The sequence below is a fragment of the Acipenser ruthenus genome, chromosome 5 (assembly GCF_902713425.1).
Source record: "Acipenser ruthenus chromosome 5, fAciRut3.2 maternal haplotype, whole genome shotgun sequence".
Lineage (NCBI taxonomy): Eukaryota > Metazoa > Chordata > Actinopteri > Acipenseriformes > Acipenseridae > Acipenser > Acipenser ruthenus.
In genome coordinates this window covers 82481832-82505119 of record NC_081193.1, presented here as the reverse complement: position 1 = coordinate 82505119, position 23288 = coordinate 82481832, and the positions used below count along the sequence as shown (strand labels likewise).

The following is a 23288-nucleotide window of genomic DNA, read 5'->3' as shown; positions in this document are numbered from 1 at the left end:
TATAACGCTGCTATACAACTGTACCTGGGGTTCATAACGAGGCGTCGGAAGAAGTAGGTCCAGGTTATGTAATCCATGGCATCCTGCTTGGATGCAACTGTTCCTGCAGCAATCTCAGCGTTCAAATGGTCTGAAAGCACACCCAGCAAACTGCAATAAAAGAAAAAAACAGAATGACATATGAAAGTTAACAGGGTGTCTAACAATGAGAACAGTAATTATATATATCATATTCCTTAAAAAAGCTTGCAGGAGGAAATAGACCCCATTGGTGCTGGCAGGGGTTAGCCACCCTAGCTGGCAGTATCCAGTTCTGTGTTTTCAAATGGAACAGGATACTGGAGACACCTGCCCAAGGCTTCTAAGAAATTAAAGAGAAAAATACCCCTAGCATCTGCGAGAGCGGGGGCGGAAGATGACTCAATGTTTGTCAACATGGTTAAAGGAAACGGATATGAGAACGGAGAGTATTTTGTAAAGGACTAGCTCAAGATTTGCAGTTAGCAAAGACATGGAGCTCCACAGTTTGCAGGATATCAGCACCCCTGTCATAGATGACAAGAGGACTTGCATAAACACAACTAGTGATGAACCTAACGATCCTTCTGAACCCGGTCAGATGAACCGGCGTAAGAGAGAAAATAACCTCAACGGGCACAAGCTTGGAGTTAAATGGCCAAGAGCTTCTGAGAAAACAGCGTGTGACACAGTAAACACAGATCTCTGTTTTGCATTGGAAAGGTTAGGTGGAACAGTCGAAAAGAAGTTGCACAGAGATTGTCCGTGTTATCTGACAGCAAATTCAAACAGCTAAAAGTGAGAGGAAGGAGCTCCATGTGATATTCCTGGATTTAGCTATGACATGAAGTTCTTTAAGCAGCATTTGAGGACACTGAGGGCAATAACAAACTTCGTAAAAGCCTACTTCAGAGATTTGCAATTTTGTTTTTCAACTTCAGAATTCACCACCACATAGCAATGTCTAGAAATTGGAATAATGGCAGGATGCACCATTTCTCCACTGGCTTTTAGCATGGCAATTGAAGTAATTATTAGGGTGTCAAAATGGGTAGTGGGAGGAGAACATCTGGCTTCTGGAATGCAACTGCCACCAAATTAGAGCACACATGGATGACATGACAATCATGACTACAACAGTAGCCTGCAGTAATCGGTTACTGGGCAAACTAATCAATAACATTGAATGGGCACAAATGCAATTCAAGCCCACTAAGTCAAGCAGGATCTCTATACTTAAAGGTAAAGTAGTGGATAAGAGGTTCTACATTAACGGTGCGGCAATACCAACAGTGTCTGAAAAGCCTGTGAAAAGTCTTGGGAGATGGCAAAGGACACAGTTCATGTGGGAGAAGTGAGACAACAAGCAGGCAAACTTAAACTCTGGTGCTTTCAGTTTGGTCTATTGCCAAGACTTTTGTGGCCACTCACTGTGTATGAGATTTCCTTGACAACAGTAGAGAAGTTGGAAGCATTAATCAGTTCATACATCAGGAAATGGTTAGAAGTTCCACACTGCCTCAGCAGAATGGGACTGTATGGTAAAGGGATAATGCAGTTGCCAGTATCAGCTCTAACCGAGTGCGCCAAGGTTCGATTGGAAATTACATTGGTAGAGTCACACAACGAATGTGTGAAGGAGGCAGCACCTGTGTTGAAAACTGGAAGAAAGTGGGCAGCAAAGGAAGTGGAAAATGCAAAGGCTGCCCTTCGTAAAGGCAGTTTCTCAGGCCAAGCAGGGAGAATGGACAAGATGGGAGAGTGTGGAACAACGCAAGATCGGCTGGCAAGATCTAAGGACAATGGAACACAGCAGGATCAATTTCCTCACCAGGTCAACATATGACATTCTCACATCACCACTGAACCTTAAGCTATGGGTAGGAGAGGATCCGTGGTGTCCTTTGTGTTCATCGCCAGCTACATTAAGACACATTTTGACAGGATGTAAGGTGGGTCTTTGCCAAGGACGGTTTACTTGGCATCACATCATGACCAGGTGCTGCGATGTTTGGCATTGGAAGACAAGCGCAGTATGACCTGATTTCATTCTTTGTACGACTGCTGCATGTATTAAATACTTTTGAGAGCTTTGTGGATGACAAACGCACTGTATCTATTTTGAAAGGGATTACTGTACCTGCTCATGACGAGACGCAAGATATATAAATAGAATACTAATTTTAGACTTGCAATATAACATGTAAACATGCATTCTCTAGTCTAGCGGCAACATTCCAATTTATAAAAAGATTCATTTATCTGAATAAGGACGTTTGGCACGAGCGATATTCTAAGGCTCTTCATTTTTTATTTATTTATTTGATCATGTGATGTCCCTTTTTTTTTTTTGCTGACTCCGTTCAATTAAACTCTTGGAAAAGTGTTGATTGTGAAACAAGTTCACAATATTTTTTTCTCCCTTAACTTGATTGAGACTGATTCTGTTTCATTGATAATGTAAAGAAAAAAAAAGCAGCTTCTTATTTTTAATTCAAACCAAACGCAAACAGTGAGTGAAGTTAAATTGATTCAATTAAATCATAATTAAGAAAAAACTTATTTGCAACACAGGTTATAAGATTTTTGCAACACATCATTAAGATTTTAAATCTGGGGAAAGCAATTTAACTGAACTGTGTTTGGTTTGAATTAAAAATAAGGAGCTGCCATTTTTTTTTTTTACATTATCAATGAAACATAATCACAGTCTCATTTAAGTTACGAGAGAAAAAAACAAGTGATCTTGGTTCACAAGCAACGGTTTTCCAAGAGTTTAATTAAGAAAGAGAGACGGCTCAATAACTTTAAAGGGTCATCACGTGACCAGAAATAAAAAAACGAAAGCCAAGAGCCCTATTATGCCATACAAAACTTGAGTCGTTACATCACCTTCTTTACTGAACGCCAAAAGAAGCATCTGCTGACTGCTGAGGCGTGCTTCTAAAGAGGCTAGCTTGTTTCTCCTCAAGTCTGATCCAGGATTCAGATGAAAATGTGCTGTGATTTGTTTCATAATGACGCTTGAGGTTGCTCGCCTTGTACAGACTACAATGTGTAAGCGATTTGTTGCAGATGAGACACAGACGTTTATCACCATTTTTAGTGAAAGCAAACTCTTCCTCCCATTGTGGCTTAAGCCTCATACTTTTGTTTATTACACGTGGCTGGCTTGCTCAATGCCATTGTCTCCACGAAACAAATAAGCACTTAATTCAAAATTATGAAATTCACTTTCAACTGCACATCCGGCTTTCACTCGAGGTGATCAAAATACGTATGTGCCAAAGCGCAGTGTCGAAGGTCATCAAGTGACAAAATGTCCTTGCAGTGAACATGCAGGCTCAAAGAAACTGAAGAGAGAGAAGGGGAGAGAAGAAAGAATAATAAACATGAATGAATACAGAGAACACAAATAATAAACTTGTTTATTTTTACCTTTTCTCTCTTCTTTTCATTTTTGTTTATTATTCTTTCTTCAGTTCATTCAAGCCACAAAGTGTGCGTCACCCAGCATTTCACCGTGAGACGTATTTGAACTGGCCGTGGTTTGGCCACCTCTGGCATAATTATTATTATTATTCTGATTAACATTATTATTATAACTACATACATGTCAAACCTTAAATCTGAGTACCATCATGCAATTTTAATCTTAGCATTTAAATAACTTCTTGTATGCTGATATTAATTACTACCTTGCGCTATAGTTATACAATGGGGTGCGCAGAAAAAAACAAAAACAAACATGAACTGTAGTGTGATAGACATGCGGGCGGTAATGGGCGTAAATTGAAATCTGTTACTTCTCACAATTCTCAGATTCAAAATGCATCCAGAGTTCTACACTGCCAGACTCCTAATGTGGATTAACACAGTAAGGTAACATTTCTATATGTATTATTGAAACGTACATTCAATATATTCTACAAACTGAAAATGTATGTGTTTGAGTGGTATTTATTTTTAATAATCGAAAATACCCGATTTTGCCAAATAATAATAAAAACCGACAACCCCCCCCCCCAACTGAACAAAAAATAAACCCCGAAAAATTCAAGCCCTAAGTAAATTCCATCTGCAGCGTTAGAATAATAAAAAAAATTGCTTCACAGCCATATTGTCTGTGGTCAATAAAGCTAAGGTTGTAGTTAATGCATACTCCATAGGTTAGCATTAAAGTATTTATTGAATGTATTTTATTTATTTGCATTTTTATAGCGGTTTTTATACTCATGTCTTCAAGGTAATGTTGCATTTTACTCACACAGTATCTAAATTGGAGAGTAAATTACTGAATGACCCAAACCTTATCTGTATCAATTCATACATTGCTATGGGGCAGTATAACTCACCTTGACTCAACAGGGAATGGTTCATAGAGGAATTTTTTATAGAAATCTTTTTTAATGTCTTGCACAAGAATCACAGCTTTGCCTTGGTCGTCAAATTGGGGTCTGCCAGCTCTCCCCATCATCTGTAGAACATCTTTATAAAAGCAGAAAAAAATAATTACTGATAAAAATGTTGCTTTTTAAACTTAACTACTTTACATGAGATACATACTGTGTGATTAATACAGACTCACAACTGCCTTGAACCTGAGCATTGTTTTTCATTTGACAGAACTACTTTAACATTGCATTAACAAAAATCAGCAGAGACAAAGAACATTCTTAACTTTCAGCAAGACGCTCCTGTGATATTAAAACATGAAGACAGACCCAAAAAACCTTTAAAAACAAACAAAGAGCAGCAGGAAACAAACATGTTGAAAAGATTAGAATTCAGAACCAGAATTCCAGCTATGGCTATACCTGTGATAGGATAATCGACGTAACGTCTTGTTTTTCCATCAAAGTACTCGGTCCCTTTTACAATCACAAGGTGAGCTGGAAAGTTCACTCCCCAAGCCAGTGTGCTTGTGGCAATCAGCACCTACAAGAAGACATCTCCTAAATGAATTATCACCGCAAGAAATCTAATCACAGTATAGAATCAGCACGCTGCTATAAAATACAGTACTGTACCTGGATTTTGCAGTTAACGAAAAGCTCTTCCACAGTCTTTCTGTCCCTCTCGTGCAGGCCAGCATGGTGTAGCCCGATCCCAAAGGCCAGAGTCAGCTTTAAGTTGGATTCCCTTACTGTCGCGATAACATCAGTCATCTGACGTAAAGATAACAATAATAAGCTATTATTGTTGTACAAGCAAAGCTTTGATTTAGAAGCAAGTTATTTCATGACATTCTGTAATGATTTGCAAATATAAACCAGGAAACTTCACAAAAACAGATCCCTGGGGCATAGTTTTCAAATGTATTGTATGTATTCAAATTGAACAGTGTCCATTTAATGTCTTGGGTTCGTAAATTATTAAAACGATAACCCTTCCAAATGGGCTGGCAGCAGTTTTGAAATTCCTGAATCCCTGCAAATCCTATAAACAATTTGTGTTTTACAACCTAATCATTTATGTAGGGTAATAAAATGGAATCTCGCTTCTTGGACATTAACATCATGTCATCTGATCACTGCCCGCTCAGCACTGGAGGAGCGAAGATGCATATAAAATGAATTTGCTAATCCAACTCCAATCCCACCGCTCAGGTTTTCTATTCCTTCATTCCGAACTGTGACCCGGGAAGCCTGACAAATTTGTTTTACATTTATTATTTTACATCCACCTTTGCTCAGGCGGTGGTGGTGGTAGCTTTGGGGACTAGCCATACATTTCACACACAGATAGAGCTTACTTGTAGGCTGTCCAACACTAACAACTTTCCCTCCCTTTGAAGAAGGCTCAGCGTAAATTAACCACAAATCCCATTGATGGGGTTTGAAGTACAGATGTTGCTGTTGTCATTTAAAGCCGATGGTGGGTGGTGGTACTGAGGGGGCTGTATAGAAGGCCTGCTTTCCTGTTAGCAATACCTCCATGGCAGTGTAATGTACCATAGGAGAAATGAAGGACCCCCAGTGTGAGGACTGCAACTTTCACCGGCCTGCTGTCATAACAGCAGCAGGGGCTCCGAGGCCGATAAGGAAACCTGCAGGCTTTTTGCATAAATCAAAGGAACACACACATTCACAGTCAGTGCTGTTTCAATACAGCATTCCACACACACATGGAAAGATATATATGTATTACTTGACTTGTATCTTTCACACACACATACATACATTTATATATACATACATTTATATATATATTTGGAAGGCTTTGAATTCATTAAATTAATAAAATACATATTTTACTACTTGCTGTTGTGAATGTAAATTAAACCTATATCTCTACTTTATTACAATGCTGCTATTCAAAATGTAATTGTTTTAGAACAATAGCTGCTTATTATAAATGAGTTGTTATTTTGCAAGATCAAAACTCGGTCTCAGCAACAGCCCCCAACATATTCTTGTGTGTATGTATGTATGTAAAGATCACAGAGCTGATGAAAGCTAACTGTAAAGGATCAGGCAGTATGGAGGGGCAATCTGTTTTTGTAGCCCTGTGTCTTTTTACATTATTCAGAGGATTAGCTTTTAGCGTTTCTATAACACACTTTTTTTTCATGCCAGACAATGGATATCTCAAAGCAGCAGGCAGTGTGGTCTAGTAGTTACAGCAGAGGATTAAGTCCCTACTAAGTTACTGGCTCACTTCATGTCTTCATGACCTTGGCCAAATCACTAGTGCCTCAGTCCCACCCAATATTTGGAAACATTTCTCAGAACTATTTTCTTTCCAACAATCTGTAATACGAACAGAGGAGTCAGTATTCATGTGCATATTTGTGTTCATCACTAGGCTACTTAACTGAGGACCAAATTGAGGTTGTCAAGTTTAAGCACAGGTAACTGCAAATGCAAATTGAAAAGGGTATCAATTACCACTTGTATTAACAATTTTCAAACAACCTAAATAGCATTTTTTTTGTACCACCACTAATAGCACTGCTCAGCAGAATTGATGAGCATAAGGAATCAGCCCTCAGTAAAAGTTTTTAATCAGTGTCTATCTCCCAGTTATACACAGAGTACACAGTCTTAACATTAATGATTGGTTGAATACACAGAAAGCTTGGTTCTAAAGCCATCAGAATTCAAGTAAAAACTGTTTATACTGTAAGTCAGTTTTTGCAAGTCCATTTTTTACCCAACAGTATGAAAACTCACCAGTAAGGAAACATTTTATGACAATGGTCTGCTTTTACTACAATTATTCTGGGCTGCAAAATGTCTTCTTACTTTACTTTCATGGTAGCATGATGTACAGCTTTAGAGCTACATCTGTATATTCTGGACAGTCACGCTTCTTTTAACTATCATGTTGCCTTTAACACAATACCAATACTATAGTAGTATAGGAACAATACATAATATTATCCCAATTGTTACATCCATGCTACAGCATTAAAAAAATAATAAAAAATAAGCTCAGGATTGCCCTTATAAAATACTACTACAGACCAGCTTTTATGGCATATGTGTCAGAGCTCCACTGAATAATATAAAGACTGAACACACCTCACACAGAAACTACTGCATATTTGCTACACTATATTAAATCAAATTATTATTTTTTTGCATTTTTAAATGATTAGGGTAGAGGTTAGTTAATCATTGCACATTTGGAGTATGGTGATCACACATATGTTGTGCATTTAGAAATAATATACAGATGCCTTAGCAACAATGTATCTTGATGTGAATAAAGATCTCCAGCTGTCTGAGTATTCTTTAATGTACCAGGTGTGGTCACAACTCTACTTTTTATGATCTCAGTTTTCCATTCCCTACCTGCTTGATATTGTAGGGTACTGAAATGTGATAATTCTACATTAATAAAATACAGTTCTTCCTTATGTGAAATTAAATTTTAGATACAACGCTGATAACTTTCTTTTTCAAATTGTAGATCTTTGTTGTTTTAATTAGGATTTGCAGTAAAACCAATTTTTTCTCCAATCTGACCAAAAGGCTATGGACACATTAGATGCTTCCCGGCTATAAAAAAAAAAATCACTGACCGACTATTTTCCTAGGACACAAGTTAAGATGAATGTGCATAACATATACTGTATGACTCTGATTTTCCACACCCCGATTACATAACAAGATCTGTGCTATTATTAAGTTCAACATTCTGGGTTTTCATTTTTCCACTGTATAATAATTTGATTCAGTGAATTATTACAGTTGGAAGTGTACAAGTACTGTGCTGTTAGTAGAAATGCATATTAACATTATTAAGGACGCAGCAGATTACTGCTGTATTGATCCTGTCCTGAAAAAGGATGAGTATTTTGTGGGGTACCTGTAAGCACGTAATATACAGCCAGGGATAAAAGTAAAAGCAGAATGTGGTAGGATTGGACTAAAATAAAACATTTCTAAAACATTGAGACCTATAAAAATAATTGAAGCCCTAACCGACACGTGGTGTCTGTATGAGACTCTGTATGGGCATCACAGAACTGTAATTAAGAACAATATATTGTTTCTGGTTTTGAAGTCTGAGATGCTGCCAAGTGACAAGATGCTGGAGGGCAGAAGTCTCTCAATGACCCAAAATGCCTCTAAGTGTGTTTCTGGCAGATTGGCCTGCCAGATCCAAAGCCCCAGGAAGCAGATCTTACCATTTAGTAAAACAACATGTCAAAGCGCACAACCAAGTCCCAAGAAGCTTATTGTTTGGTATTGGGCTAAACTGGGTTGTGTTTCATGCCAGAAATGTGTGTGATCCACACAACTCAGTGTTCACATGCAAATAAAGTTTATTTTTTTATTTTTTAACTTCATGATGGTATGTTTAAACTGTATCTAGAGGCACAATACATAGAGGTTATTGCCTGGAATCTTGTGCTCAGTATCAGTTTTATTCCACAAAATAAAATTAGCAGTGTTGAGGGAAGTTATATACTGAAAACAATAATTTTTTAATTCTGTTTTTTTCCAAAAGTGAATTATTGCATTACTATGTATTACCTATAAAGGACCATTGTTTGTTAGTCCGCGGTATTCCTCTGCCTTGTGTTGTCCAGTAAGAATGTTTTTCAAAAGAGCACTGCAGTAACCAGGCAACAGGCAAAACGTTGCAGCAAATAGTTCTAATTGTAAGTGCTGGTAGTTTTAGATAATGTATTATGATTAAATTTAAACAGTATTTCGCAGAGACGAGAATTTGGGTATATATTAGAGAGTCGGTTACTTGGTTTTGATTGGGACGACAAAACCATGTATACATAGATACAGTATATACAGCCTGTGTGCCTACAATATAATTGATAGCTTGCTTGCACGTGACAGTGGACATGACAACTGACAATGCAACTAAGTAGAGTTTTCTAGAAAGACTACCCTAGGTTTAACTAATACATCTGTTTCAGGGGCTTATACGTCAAATGGATATGACACTGTGATGTTGACAGCTTGGTAAAATAACTGGCATGAAAAGGTACATTTTTCTCTTGGCAACAAAATTACAGAATATAGTACAGAGTATGAATCCGGTATATCTACCCTTACTAATAAAACATTAGTTTACTGGCCGCCTGTTTTTAAACTGAAGTTATGTTTCCTATGGTACACGACTGCAGTGGCCGGCAGTTTGGAATGTTTTCTTTCCGCTGCAGTGTTAAAAGAGTTAAAGGAGAACCCATTTACCGCTCGTTCCTCCATGTGCAGCCACTGTTTAGGGTCATCCTCCGTGGCCAGAAAAGCCATCAAGTCAAGAGCAGTAAGTCGAGTCTGACGTCTGGATGACACAAAGATCAGCACCGGCTTGGCAGGGGAATGGCTGCGAATAGCTGTAAGAGAAAACAACAATGCCAGCTCCCAGCTATTTGTTAAAAGCTGACATCTAATGTCTTGCTGGTGCTTTAGGAACAGGTGTGGCTAAACATCCATGGATGGATTTATTGTTCATTAGTGTTTTTGTAGGATGCTACTGTGAAGAAGTAATTAATCTCAGCTGCCAGGAGTGGTCTCAGGGCTACAATCAATGAACAGCTTTATGTCAACCTGCTAATTAGAACAGATAATATATGATCATCAGTTTGAACTGAACATCTGAAACCTTCAGTTTCTGGCCATGTAATAGTTACCTGTCTACCTAGGTGTGTGTTCAGTTTGTGTTCTTCTGTCAGGAAGTGTGAAAGAATATCACAATATAAAAAATAAAAAAAACTCAGGGCATAAAACTGCTATTTTTTAATTATTATTATTTGTTTATTTAGCAGACGCCTTTATCCAAGGCGACTTACAGAGACTAGGGTGTGTGAACTATGCATCAGCTGCAGAGTCACTTACAACTACGTCTCACCCGAAAGACGGAGCACAAGGAGGTTAAGTGACTTGCTCAGGGTCACACAATGAGTCAGTGGCTGAGGTGGGATTAGAACCGGGGACCTCCTGGTTACAAGCCCTTTTCTTTAACCACTGGACCACACAGCCTCCTCAATTGAATCCAACCCTTAGAAAATAGTGTTTTTTTCTTAATGCAACACTGAATAGATAGAAAAAGCCTCAACTCAATACAAGTAATACTGTACAAGAACCCTTGTGTTGAATATTCTTACTAAAAAAAAATGTCTAATTTGTTAGTAGTCATCTTCCTTAAAAGTCCAAAATACATTTTTCATATACATATTTACAACAGCAGCTCATTTTCATAGGAATCCTTTGCTTGAACCCCCATTATTGTCCCAGATAGATTAAGAGTCAGAGTATACTGTACAATTGAGAATCTCAAACTGCTATTCCACATGTGAAGGCCTACCTTGGAATGCTGGTTTGTTCATGCTTGCCATGCGGGGGCAGTAGTGCTGTCCTGGGAATCCATGAATGTGCACCTCCAAGGGAACTGGGCGCACAGAGGGACGGAAGTTGAACAAACCCATCTAAAATAAAAATGGATAATAATTTTGTATAGAGTAATGTATAAAGTGTGTAAGACCGCTGTCTCCAAGTACACTTGACGTGTCCTCTAGTTACAGCTAGACGTTCTTTGGCCTTTTTTTAAAATATTTTTTAACAGTCATGGATTTTACTAAAGAAGTCAGTAACAGTATGTGCGGCTTCCGCTTTCACTCAACAACTGGGTGCTCTGCTATGCTTTTAATTTGAGCCTTTGTGATGTTTGCTTATTGAAACTTTAGTGTCTATAAAGCAGGATAATAACATTTTGAAACCCAATGATAATGAATGTCAAAGATAATCCACTTGTTATATAATTAGGGCTACTGTTTATCGGTTTTTATTAATTTCATTTTTCAGTGCTTATTTTGAGCTATTTTTGAGTTTTATGTAAACCTTTTTTTTTTTTTTTTTCGGGGCTTTCACTTTTTATATACTGTATGAAATTATTGTTTTCAGTTACTTTCCAAAATGCTTGGGCATTTTTTCCTGTCACAATATGTTTAGTAACTCGACAGTACTTGCACACTTAAGTTGTACCTTCTTTCCTTTGCTGTCTTCCACAACGAAATCATTTTGGTCAGGAGCACATTCTCCTGGGGTATTTGGGTCTAGGCATTTTTATACATTTTGCCACAATTTGCAATTCTGTTTTATAGCTGTAAATCCCGCGAAAAAGGCTACTAATTGTTATCTCATTTTAAATCTTGCAAGTGGAGTCTCCACTAGAAATGTAGTTGGGGTGGGTTTACAGTATTCAGAACAAATCAATGATAGATACAAGTCAGGAAGGACATTGTCCAGCTGCACTTGGAAAGATATTGTTTTTATTATTTTGTAGTAGTTATTTATTTTTTTAAATGGGAAATGGGTGAAGTCAATGTGAATTGAGTAACCATTTCCAGTGTTTTTCCAGTGTTTACTGGCTATACACAGATTTCATTTTATCGGGGGTATTTTATCGGTTAAAACTGAAAATCAGAAGCCCTATATACAGTATAATGCATTGTATAACATGCACCTCTTGTATACAACTGAGTATACGTCAAACTGTATATAATACATAGACATTCTCACAAACAGATGCATGATATTATCATAAAGAAATCACTAGTCTTTATATTGTACCTGCAAAGAACGGTCCTACCTGTGACAGGCTACCTTTTACAAAGCATGCTTTTATTTGTCCGATAACATATTAATATGTTCTCTTAAGATTACAATTTCTTCGAAGTGCTGTTGTTTTGGGTGTGTGTGTGTGTGACTTTCTAAAGGGTCATATAATGAATAGGGTGAGTACAGAAAATGGCCCGACACAAAGAGCTCAGACAGTATTTACAAACTACTGTGGTCAAGATGATTGTATAGCCAAAGCACTCAAGTCTATCAACAGTGGAAGGTGTGGTCTGTAAGTGAAAAAGTACTGGGATGGGGCTGAAGAAACCAAAGTCTAGGAGGTTTGTGGATAATGAACAATTTAAAGAACATTACCAAACTTGTTGCATGTTAACTTTTAAAAGGCCAGACAGTGCAAGTACAGTACAAAGACTGTGTAAATTGTCAGTAACTGTATGGCTTAGAAAAAAGTCCTAATTTATTATACATGTTTGCAAAAGAGATGAAGTGCTCCTTATTACAGTAGTTACAGAAGAACTCTTGTTAAAATAAACAAAACATGTGGATCACAAAATCAACATAACTTGTGTGTACCTGTCCAATTCCTAGCCAGTCACCAAGGTCCCTGGCATTAGCGAGGGCGGTTGACAGACCAACAACTCGAACAGGATTTGCTGTATGAGAGGATATAAAGTTGGTCCTAGATACAATAACCTCCAGTACAGGCCCTCGCTCCTCCCCTGAAAATAGGAACAAAAAAAATGGTTTTAATACAATTAGCTTCAGAGACTTTCAGTTAAACATAATGTTTGAAACATGTTTACATACATTTACTGAAACATTGTATTATTTTTAAATCATTTCATGTCATTTTTATTAATACATTATCATCTAATGATTTTTTTTTTTTTTTAAGATTGATACACAGTACGGTTTTTAATATACATACCTAGTAAATGGATCTCGTCTATGATGAGAATGGCCACTTTCTGGACATAGCTCCTGTTCTGCCAGCTTCTACTGACTCCGTCCCATTTCTCTGGCGTGGTGACGATGAGGTCCGCCTTTGCAATGGCTCTCATGTCTGGTGTTACATCACCGGTCAACTCCACAACCCTGAGAAACACGATGTTCAATGTTAGTATATCACCCTCATTGACAAAACGTGTAACTAAAATATTTGGCTTCCAGTAGGGTCTTAAGCCCTAAAAAACAGAACATAAACAGGTGGTTTTGGAATTTTTACTGATATGGGTGAAATTTAGTCCCATGCGAACTGTCCATTTCTTTTTATCCCAGATCATTTTCTCACAGGTCCTCTGATTTATTTACAGGACATTGGGACCTTCTGTAAAATTTCAAATTCAGGTGTCCTGTGTCTTTTTAGTCCCTAGCGAATCGACCACGTGTAATATTAAAATTGGTACAGTCTGTCCTTGAGATTCTCCAGTTCAGTAAAACGCTACGATTGGGCAGAACCAAATCGGGAATGGGCAAAAATACAAAACATAATTGGCGACTATTAAAAAATGGATGTTTTGATTAACAGTGCATTTGAAGATGTATATGGAAATACATATCACTCAAGCGACAAAATGGTTATTCTAGCCTTTGGAAAAGAAGGTACAATGAAATTAGTTATTTACACCTGGTTCATTGTTTACAAATCATGCACAACAGCTCATTTAACTTTGAATTGATCGACTTTTGTTGATGAAAACGAATCCACGTCTACTAGACGTACTCTGCTTCAACCAACTCTGAGGACATCTGGTTTTTAGTCCCGTGCGAATCATGCTTTAGTAAGCATTAGGTGCCAGAAAAAGTACAGTACTACCACCAAATAAATCTGCAAACAAAACTGGTTGTCTGAAACAAATACTGTAATCAATTTAAATGGGGTTCTAAATGTACAACCTTCACATACCAGCCATACAAAAACAAAACACTACATTGGAGGTGTGAGCAAAACATTTCTAATACAATTAACTGTTGTTATTTGCATTTGAGGTCAAATAAGCAAGTTTCAGTTGAATCCTTTGGGCAACTTTGCCCTACAACACAAAGCTATTGTAATATAGGCGGTACCTAACCATTAAGAAATATAATAATGAGTAAAAATATGCTTATTATATTGTTTCAGCAGATTTATATTTATGGTTTAATATTTTGGTTATACTGGACAAATGCACTAGCTTAACACACTTCCTTTTAAACATAGTGATGCAACTAAGTGATGTTCCCTTTTGTCATGTAGAAGAAAATTCTATCCAGGCACGTACCACTGAAAAAATATGTGTTGCTGTCATTGTACCGGCTTAACTTTTTAACTTTTCATCTGAATTGCACTGCAGCTGTCTCCATGTAGCCAGCACATTGCTCAGGGACTAACTTCACTTGTTTTCTCTCTAGAAAATTATGTACAGAGCAAATACACACATTCATTTTAGCATTTGGATTTACTTACTTTTTGCCCAACTTTTCTTCTATCCTTACTTTCCAATCCTCTATTCTTTCTCGGACAAGTGCTTTTAAAGGAGCAATGTACACAGCCTACAAATAAAACCAGAGCTCTTTAAAGCAAAGAAGTGATTTAAACAAATTATTTTGCATTTGAAATTACTGTTACAATAAAGTAAGCATTGAAGTATAACAGAATGTAGAATGTATCCGGACATAGTAATAAATAAATAAATAAATAAATAAATAAATAAATAAATAAATAAAATCTTAGTGCTAATGAATACTGTTTATGACTAGCTTCACAGACCACGATTAGAACTAACCTAATATTATCTTAGGTAACATTATAGTCCAGGACTGGAGCGATTCAGCGCCATTAAAACCAACACATTTCAGAAATTGTGACTGCTTTTAGATTGATCGGATGTGATACAAATGCTTATTTTTCTCCCACCAATGTGGTCTTGCATCTGTAAAAAGGTTCTTATCTGGGCAAATAGTAGAGTATGACTCCGTCACCTGGGTCTGTTACAGAGTCATATTGTCAAAAAGGAGGGACCAATACAATATTTCTGCAAAATTTCCCTAGTCTATTTGCTCATACCTATCCACTACAATAAGTAAACTAAATAGTGTGCTGGTCAACAGAGGCACATGACAATACAACAGATGTTTCCTAGAACACAGCTGGAATCAATTTACCGTAGAATTTGGGTACTTGTTGAAGACCCTGAAAATGGCTATCTCAGCAGCAACAGTTTTCCCAGAGCCTGTGGGAGCTCCGAGGAGGACATTGGAGTCAGTGTGATATAGGGTGTGGAAGATCTGAGTCTGGACTGGGTTGAAATGCGTGTATTTGTACAGACTCTCGTATTCCCGGTTTCCCAAGGCAGTGACAGGAAGCGGCTGCAGATCCAGTAATTCTGAAATGTGTTTAATAACAAATTAGGCATTCATCAATGAGCAGTAAAAAAAAAAAAAAAAGAGAACATGCTAAGGAAACTAAAACAGATTACCTAATGTATACAGATTGGTGTCCTAAAACTGCCAAATATCTTTTCTAAGACATTAACATTCTCATCAGTTAGGCAGCCCTGCTCCCCACCCGAGCTAACAATGCACAGGTGCTTGATTCCGTGGCTTCAGCAAACAAAGTTATTTGTTCCCATCACACCTTAACATCTTAGATCAGACAGTTCTTTCATTCCAGTCACATTAAACATGCCTGTCCAATCATTAACCATCATGCAAGCACATTGAAGCTTTTAGCAACATTTATAATGATTTGCCATTAATACTGAGCTTGAAATGTAAGACCCTTTTTTTTTTTTTTTTTTTTGTAATACCAATACTTAAATAATTGCATTTCAATACTTTACAGTGTTAAATCAATTCAGAATAAATAAATAAAGAAACAAAGAGGTCCATATACCTCAGTAGGTCTTACCTGTGTGGGGTGGGTGTCTCTCTGGAAGTATGAGGTGCTGGAAGTTGATTACACACACCGCTTCTGCCCCTAGCCACCTGTCTGACACAGCACGGATGTAGTACTGGGAAGGCAAGGGCTCAAAAATCGGAATGGTAAACACCACATGCTGAGGTTCATTGGTGACCACCTGAAATAACACATTTGGTTTTACATAAAAAAAATAACTACTATTACGAAAAATATGTAAGCTACGTATGTTTGCAAGGGCAAATTCTTCTTCGTTTCAGTTGGCAATGATGTGTTCTACAAGACAGAGACTAATCAAAGCTTCTGCCAAAATTTGTGTCCAAGCGTTCCTTTCCCAAGCTATGTAGTCCTCCTCCTCTCAAACACGACTATGCAGAGTAGGCAAGACTATAAGACACCACGTGTCCTAAATCAGGGTATTCCCTTTGAGATAAATCATAACCCATCATGTTTGAAGAAGAACCTACCTGCTTTTTCTGAAGTAGAATATATTCAGAATGGTAAATGTGGTCATTAGCTGGATCTTCAACCCAGATCCACCAAGGTTCCCCCACTGATCCATGCGCCTACAGAGAAAGCAAAATCATAAAAACTTAGACTTACACATGGCATTTATTGACAAAGCAATTTAAAGTATTTGATGTTTCAAATGAAATAAAATGTGTAAAACAGGAGTTTCAGCATCAGAATCAGTTGTGGCTAATTATACCCCCACTTCAAATAAAAATAAGGATGCTTTGTGTAATATAGCAACATGTTGTTTTGAACTTACTCATTTTAAAAATGTTTGTGCAGTTCTATTGTTGCATTGTTTCTGATGAGACCTGCAAACTTCAATCTATTATTGTTTTACTTTTAGTGAATAAACAAGTGAACTGAATAGTTATTCAGTCTCTTTAAGAGAAACATAATAAATAAATAAATAAATCAATAAATAAATAAATAAATCAATAAATACAATTATATATATATATATATATATATATATATATATATATATATATATATGGTCCTCAAATCCAGGTAATCTCAGATACTAAGGTATTATCAAATAGATCAGTAAATCAGGAAGGGTGTCATAAATGTCAGTGTTTAAAAATGCTGGGAAAGTGGATTACAACCTTCCAAAAGCTTGCTGATAAAAATCAATAAAAAAAATTTCCATAACCTTGTAGCCCATGGTCTTTTCTTATTTCCTGAACAGATGATAGAGAAAGGTGCAGATCCCCATCATACAATGTTTGATCTGGGATAATAAAACTTGACACATTTGGTCTATGCCCTTTGTTTTTAGTCCCAGAGGGAAAGGGGGTGTAGAGGTTTCTCCCTTATCAGAACTAGTCTCTAGCATGTTAACCATGATTATTTTCCCAAGACCAGTAAAAGGAGTGAAATTTCTGAAACCCTGGCAAATCTAAAGTTACGCATTACTTTCAAAAACTAGAAAACTGTTAATAAAACACATGTTTTACCTTCATCACATATTACGTTTTCACAGTGTAAAAGATGTAATGAGTAGGTGACGTTTTTTACCACCAAAATACAAAATCATTCACAGTATGTTGGACTGATACTTAAATTAAACTAATTGTAGGACATTCTATCCTCAAACTGAAAAAAGTGTAATTTGAACAGTACCTTTAGCCATATTTGTGTTTCCTTTGAACAATCAATGGTGTCTGGTATTCTTATATTTCTGAGATGTTTGTGGAAAGTAATTGAATGCGCGTTGCCATTTGAGCGCAGACAGCCAAACTGTGCAGAATCAATGTCAATTTCAGTGCCCTGCTCGGATGTGTGCTCTTGTACACCTGGGGAATAGGCTGAGTCTGCTGAATGATTTCAGCTGAAATGGTCTGGGCATAATTTGAGGGAAGCACTGGAAGGGTGAAGGACATAGTGCTGGGACGAACACAGGATTTTCATGTTTGGATATTCATTCGGATATTTGTTTGTTTTCAAAAAAGTGATAAAAGCCATGATATTGCTCAAAACGCACGCAAAGACAGCATAGCAGGGGGGCGTGGCCCCTGTGTGTGCCTTTATTTTACAGCAAGACCTTGCTATATGTAACACGTTAAAATAGAAAACTATCCCAGGAGTAAAGAATACGTTGTGTAGGACTTACTTTACCCCAGCGAACTAACTACAAAACAAAGGATGCCAAATAGCAGCTCAAGTTAAACGATGTTTTGTTTATTCCCAAAATAAAAGTACATGAGGTTTACTTGTGCCTTTTTGTAGGTGAACAAGCAAACACAAACTGAAATTTAACTTTAAACACTTCAAATAAAACAAACGTGGAAATGCCATTTAAAAGGGGAAAAACTCACTTTCTTGTTTTCGTTTATTACATTCCATATAACAGAAAGTAGCAACAAAACATGTATAATATATACAATCTATATAAAAATCACTACACAACATTTCCAGCAAGATGGCCACTGTTTAAGCGAGGCATTTCAGAATGACATGCTTGCCTTGTTTCTGTCCCATGAGATTCTGACTCGCTCTAAAGCACCACAATGCGTTTTTGACCTAGATGGCTTTCCATAGATAGATATGTGTGCGCGCGCATAATCTGGTTTGTTTACTTTTTGCTGTCTAAAAGTTTTAAATAGAGGCTCAAGAGCGGTTGTGTTGATCCTGTTTTTTTTGGTTTTTTTTGTATATATTAAATCTCATATCACACAGAGCTCTTTTTCATTTGCCATTTTTTAAACTGTCACGCAACTTCTGGTGAGATGGTAAATAAGTGCAAGGTATTTTTGGTCATTTGTAGCGAATACAAACATCTGATTTTTTAATCTGAATACATGTTGAAAAATATTCGTTTGAATATTCAGATATCTGTTCCAGCACTATAAGGGGAACACTGGAGATTATTGTTGCCTTGAATATTATATAAATTATATGAAAAGTAAGAACCTTGAACATTAAAAAAAAAAAGTTGTTTTCTTAAACTACAGGTTTCCTTGTCGGTTTATAAAAGTGTGGAGTTCAGATCGTGTATTACACTTGCATGCTGTAATAAGGATAATGACCTTTTGCATTTCCACAAATCGGATGCCCTACCATGCAGTCACATAGATGAATTCCACCCTGTCAATTCACCTTGTCACTGATTAGAAGGGAGCACTATCTCAAGGTGAGAGGGTGCAGTAAAACACAGCATATTTGTTTAGTCCTTGGCCTCAAAGGTGTACTGAATGGTGCAGAGTTCACCTGAAGCTAATATAATGTTGGCTAATTGTATTGTGGCATATTTAAAAACTACAAATGCGAAAGACCACAGTCCGATTACTGTGCATTACGTGCATTACGTGTCCATTTCCAGTCTTTTGTATTTCTACAAGAAAATCAAATACCTTAGCTAATTTACTCCTGGAGATGAGATGTAAAACTGAGGTCCAATTGTAAGTTATTCTGCAGTAGTTGTAAGTATAAAGGAATGTGTAGGGGTTGTTCCAGAGTGTGTAAATGGGCTGTCCCTCACAAGACGGTTAGATTTGCTGTGCCTTTCTCTATGGTCAGTTTCAGTCAAAGTGGGTCATTTTAGAAGATTTTTATAGAGGGCTGATAGTGGCGCTGGGTTGGCAAGAACTTCCCTATCCAAGACTGCACAAGTTAGTAATTGTTTTTACAGGAAACTGCAGTTTTTATGTCATGTAAGCTTCTTGTGCTAAGATTGTACACACACATGTACAGTATATGTAGATTTTGTATGAAGACTACTCATTTTAACATTACAAAGATGGCTTTTCAGTTTCCCTTCTTGAGCTGTATAATAAAATACTTTAGGCTTAGGGTGACTTAAAACTGCCGTGGTATGTGAGGCTGGTCAACCTTCCTAAATTTCACCCCATTGTGACCTCAGCAATGGTAACAACAGGTGTGGTCCTACACGGTTTGGGGTAGTCATTATAAACCCTGATTGATTTCCAAACCTTGAAGCACCTATGCTATTAAAGCGCACCTTTCAGCCATTTTTTTATTTCCATTGGAAAGTGGAGGACCACTCAGTAGGTTATTATCCTCCGAGAACTGCCTTTGTGAAGATGGGTGCTACTTGAGGCAGCTTAACTCTTTAGATATGCAGCCTGCAAATAATGCAGAGGCTCTATACTGACAAGTAGCATGTTGAGTGTGGCTGTGGGTATGTGTGTGTGAAAGTGAGTGGCCATCTGGTTCTTTGCTGAAGATGCGACTAGCTGTAGTCAAGCATAGAGCCCATTCAAAAAACAAGTCTAAAATCAGGCTTACACCACACTTATGAAAAGTCAATGTGTTGAGTCAAAAAAGAATAACATTACATTTACCAGCAATGCTGGACTTTAAGTTGAGAGTTTCTGGTAGGATCAGATGTAATATTTTATAGTTTTATAGTGATCAGTGCTATATTACATTACACATTACCATGAATCCACCTCCTATTTTTTTAAATTTTTTTTATCAGATAAAGCAATCAGAGTTTAGGTTTACTTCCAGCTGTGCTTGAATAAAAAGAAAGAAAGCGGTAAAAACTTCTGTTAGATTCTGCTTTTAATCTAATCTGACATTAGATATAAAAGTGACTGAGCAGATAATTACCGTATCATTCCACTTGAAGTCTGGGTTGATGGTTAGTCTAACTCGAAGGACCGTCCGTGTGATTGGCTGTATGCTGGCTTCCATTGTTATGGAAGGAATTTGATGGACGCACTGCTTGACCTTTAACCCAATATTCACATGATGCAGCATGTGACCTACAAAGAAAACAGGCACTTAACTTAAATACAGTAATATAATACAAATGGGAAACTGAGCCTTTTTGCTTAGTGAATTTCTTTGTAAATTACTGAAATGTGCTGCATACCGGAATGGTGAAAAAACATCATTGTGAACTATACAGGGATGTTGCAGGGGTACTTTCCTTTGCCTTGACTGTAGTTAACACCCTTCAAGTCTAACCAAGAACTTCCAAATCCACAAAGCCTGTGCTTAAATAGATTTTATAACCGTGGGTATACACTGCTGCAAACGATTAAGGGATGTTCACAGATGCGAAAATTAAGCATTACAAATGTTGTATACAAAAATGTCCCAACACCCCTATAGTCAGTTTAATGCAACAGGGGTATCAAGTTAGGTGTATGCCAATATCTACTGTAAAACTGAAGTCTGTGCTGGGAAAAGGGGTCCCAATTGTCCCCCCACATACCTGCTCTGTTGTCAACAAGTCAATATGGTTTGTGATCACCATGGACACAAACACTGGTTATGCATACTGGAAATGAGTGCCTGTAAAAGCATGCTTAATACACACATATCTTCCTTTAATTGTTTGATGCAGTATATCTACAAATACAAATAATGAACCTTTATTTTTTCAGATTGCAACAGTTGGTACAAAAAAAGAATAATCTTACCTATTTCATCTTTTCTCATGTCCTTTAACTTATCAATCGTAAGTTTCCTTTCTTCCAGTTTGGAGAGAACATAGCCTGGTAATACTGGAAACTGGCGCAGTGGATTAGCCCATCCCCACAGTCGTTTGTCTATAACTTTGCAGAGGTTCAGAAGGCGGTAAGTCATGGCGGGCCATCGCTTTCTCAGGGCAATCTCAAACAGAGCTCGGACAATGCGAGCTGCATTCTGCAAACCAAGAAGAACACACATATATTATTAGCTAATAGAAAACCTTGCTCAGATATAGCTGACCCAGAAGATGGATCTCATTAAAACCTCCTATTCTATGATATTTATATTTAATAACATATCATCATGATTTATGAAAGAAATAAACAAAACTGTTTACTGTCTATGCTGTTATGTGCAGTAAAGTTTCCCCTCCACCTTTTTTTGTTATAGGTTGAAGTAAATGTTAAATAAGACAGATGTGATAAAGGGGCACATTGCTCATACTGGTGGAGGGTTTTAAAGGAACTGAACACAGGGTTAAGATAGATCTCTGACATATTTAAACATATGGAATCGGTTAGCTAGGGAGATCACTGCATATAAATGGGTAATGGGTTCCACAGAGAACAGGATGTGTTTCCTTGAAGGGGGGAAAAAAGAAGTGGAGAAATAAGGAAGGCATCAAAAAGAGACATTGACATTCTATATATATATTAAACTTTATGATAAATGCACACATCCTTTACTACAAACATCAGTAAAGTGCTTTTCTACTCCAAGCAACACGGGGTGCTGTGAGTTCACATACAACATTTACATCAAATCTTTAATGCAAATTTCTCATATAGCAATTAAACACATTTATTTAGCTGGTGCTTAGGCAACAGTGAAATTGAATTAAAAAATCTGTAGGCCAAAACATCAGTGATGTTTGATAACGTTAGGATATTATCATAACCCTGATTCCCTGAAATAGAAATGTAACCATTACTGAATGGGTATTTACCTAAAGACCCGAAACCTGAATAAGACGTAACAAAGCTGCTCAGCCAAGCCTCTGACGCAGTCCTGCCTGACCCAGAGGGAAACTCGCCTCTATGTCTGTGTTGTAAAGCTCGACTGAGAAACCGTCCTTAACACTGTAGTTCGGGATACTAGAGTGTTAAGGACGGTACTCCACCCGGCAGCATTGTGGAGTAGTGTTTAGGGCTCTGGACTCCTGACCGGAGGGTTGTGAGTTCAATCCCGGGTGGGGGACACTGCTGCTGTACCCTTGAGCAAGGTACTTTACCTAGATTGCTCCAGTAAAAACCCAACTGTATAAATGGGTAATTGTATGTAAAAAAAATAATATGATATAATTGTAACAATTGTAAGGTCGCCCTGGATAAGGGCGCCTGTTAAGAAATTAATAATAATAATAATAATAATAATAATAATAATAATAGTTCCAAAACCAGGGTTTTAAGGATCCACGACATTAAGTCTGTAGAGTAGATCACACCGCTGCATTAAAAATGTCCTTGACAGATCCACGCTGGAACGAAGTTGGGAATGGGCAGTGAGTTTTTCTGGTGGGGGCAAGTTGGCTCGCTCATAGGCAGTCCGAACTGTGCCTGCTATCCATTTGGACAGTCTGCTTAGACAGGGCTTGACCATGGGACTTGGCCCCATAGCAGATCAAAAATTGTTCAGACTGCCTCCAACATTTCATTAACATAATACGCTAGGGTCCGTACTGGACAGAGCGTATAGAGCTACCGATTTTTTTTTAGGCCTATCAGATTCATTCAGAAACTACCATACAACTTTATTCGGTCTGGAAACCTATGATTGATTAATATACCACATCTCATTCAAATGACATAATAGTTAATATAAAAGGTGATATGAAAAATGCTCCCATACCTATTTATGTG

General features: G+C 37.4%; 1 protein-coding gene across 2 annotated transcripts in view; it reads right to left on the bottom strand.

The window, feature by feature from the left end:
* Positions 1 to 23288, bottom strand: part of ascc3 (activating signal cointegrator 1 complex subunit 3) — a 265685-nt gene that overhangs the window by 44157 nt on the left and 198240 nt on the right. For both annotated transcript variants that reach the window (XM_059024632.1, XM_034003889.3), the window contains exons 21-34: positions 21378 to 21603; positions 20560 to 20714; positions 16437 to 16535; positions 15961 to 16129; positions 15216 to 15436; positions 14518 to 14603; positions 13000 to 13166; positions 12645 to 12790; positions 10798 to 10918; positions 9684 to 9826; positions 5049 to 5186; positions 4836 to 4956; positions 4374 to 4506; positions 25 to 150 (exon numbers count right to left, since the gene is read on the bottom strand). In XM_059024632.1, the coding sequence (XP_058880615.1) occupies positions 25 to 150; positions 4374 to 4506; positions 4836 to 4956; positions 5049 to 5186; positions 9684 to 9826; positions 10798 to 10918; positions 12645 to 12790; positions 13000 to 13166; positions 14518 to 14603; positions 15216 to 15436; positions 15961 to 16129; positions 16437 to 16535; positions 20560 to 20714; positions 21378 to 21603 (2051 nt within the window). The remainder of the gene's footprint in view (positions 1 to 24; positions 151 to 4373; positions 4507 to 4835; positions 4957 to 5048; positions 5187 to 9683; positions 9827 to 10797; positions 10919 to 12644; positions 12791 to 12999; positions 13167 to 14517; positions 14604 to 15215; positions 15437 to 15960; positions 16130 to 16436; positions 16536 to 20559; positions 20715 to 21377; positions 21604 to 23288) is intronic.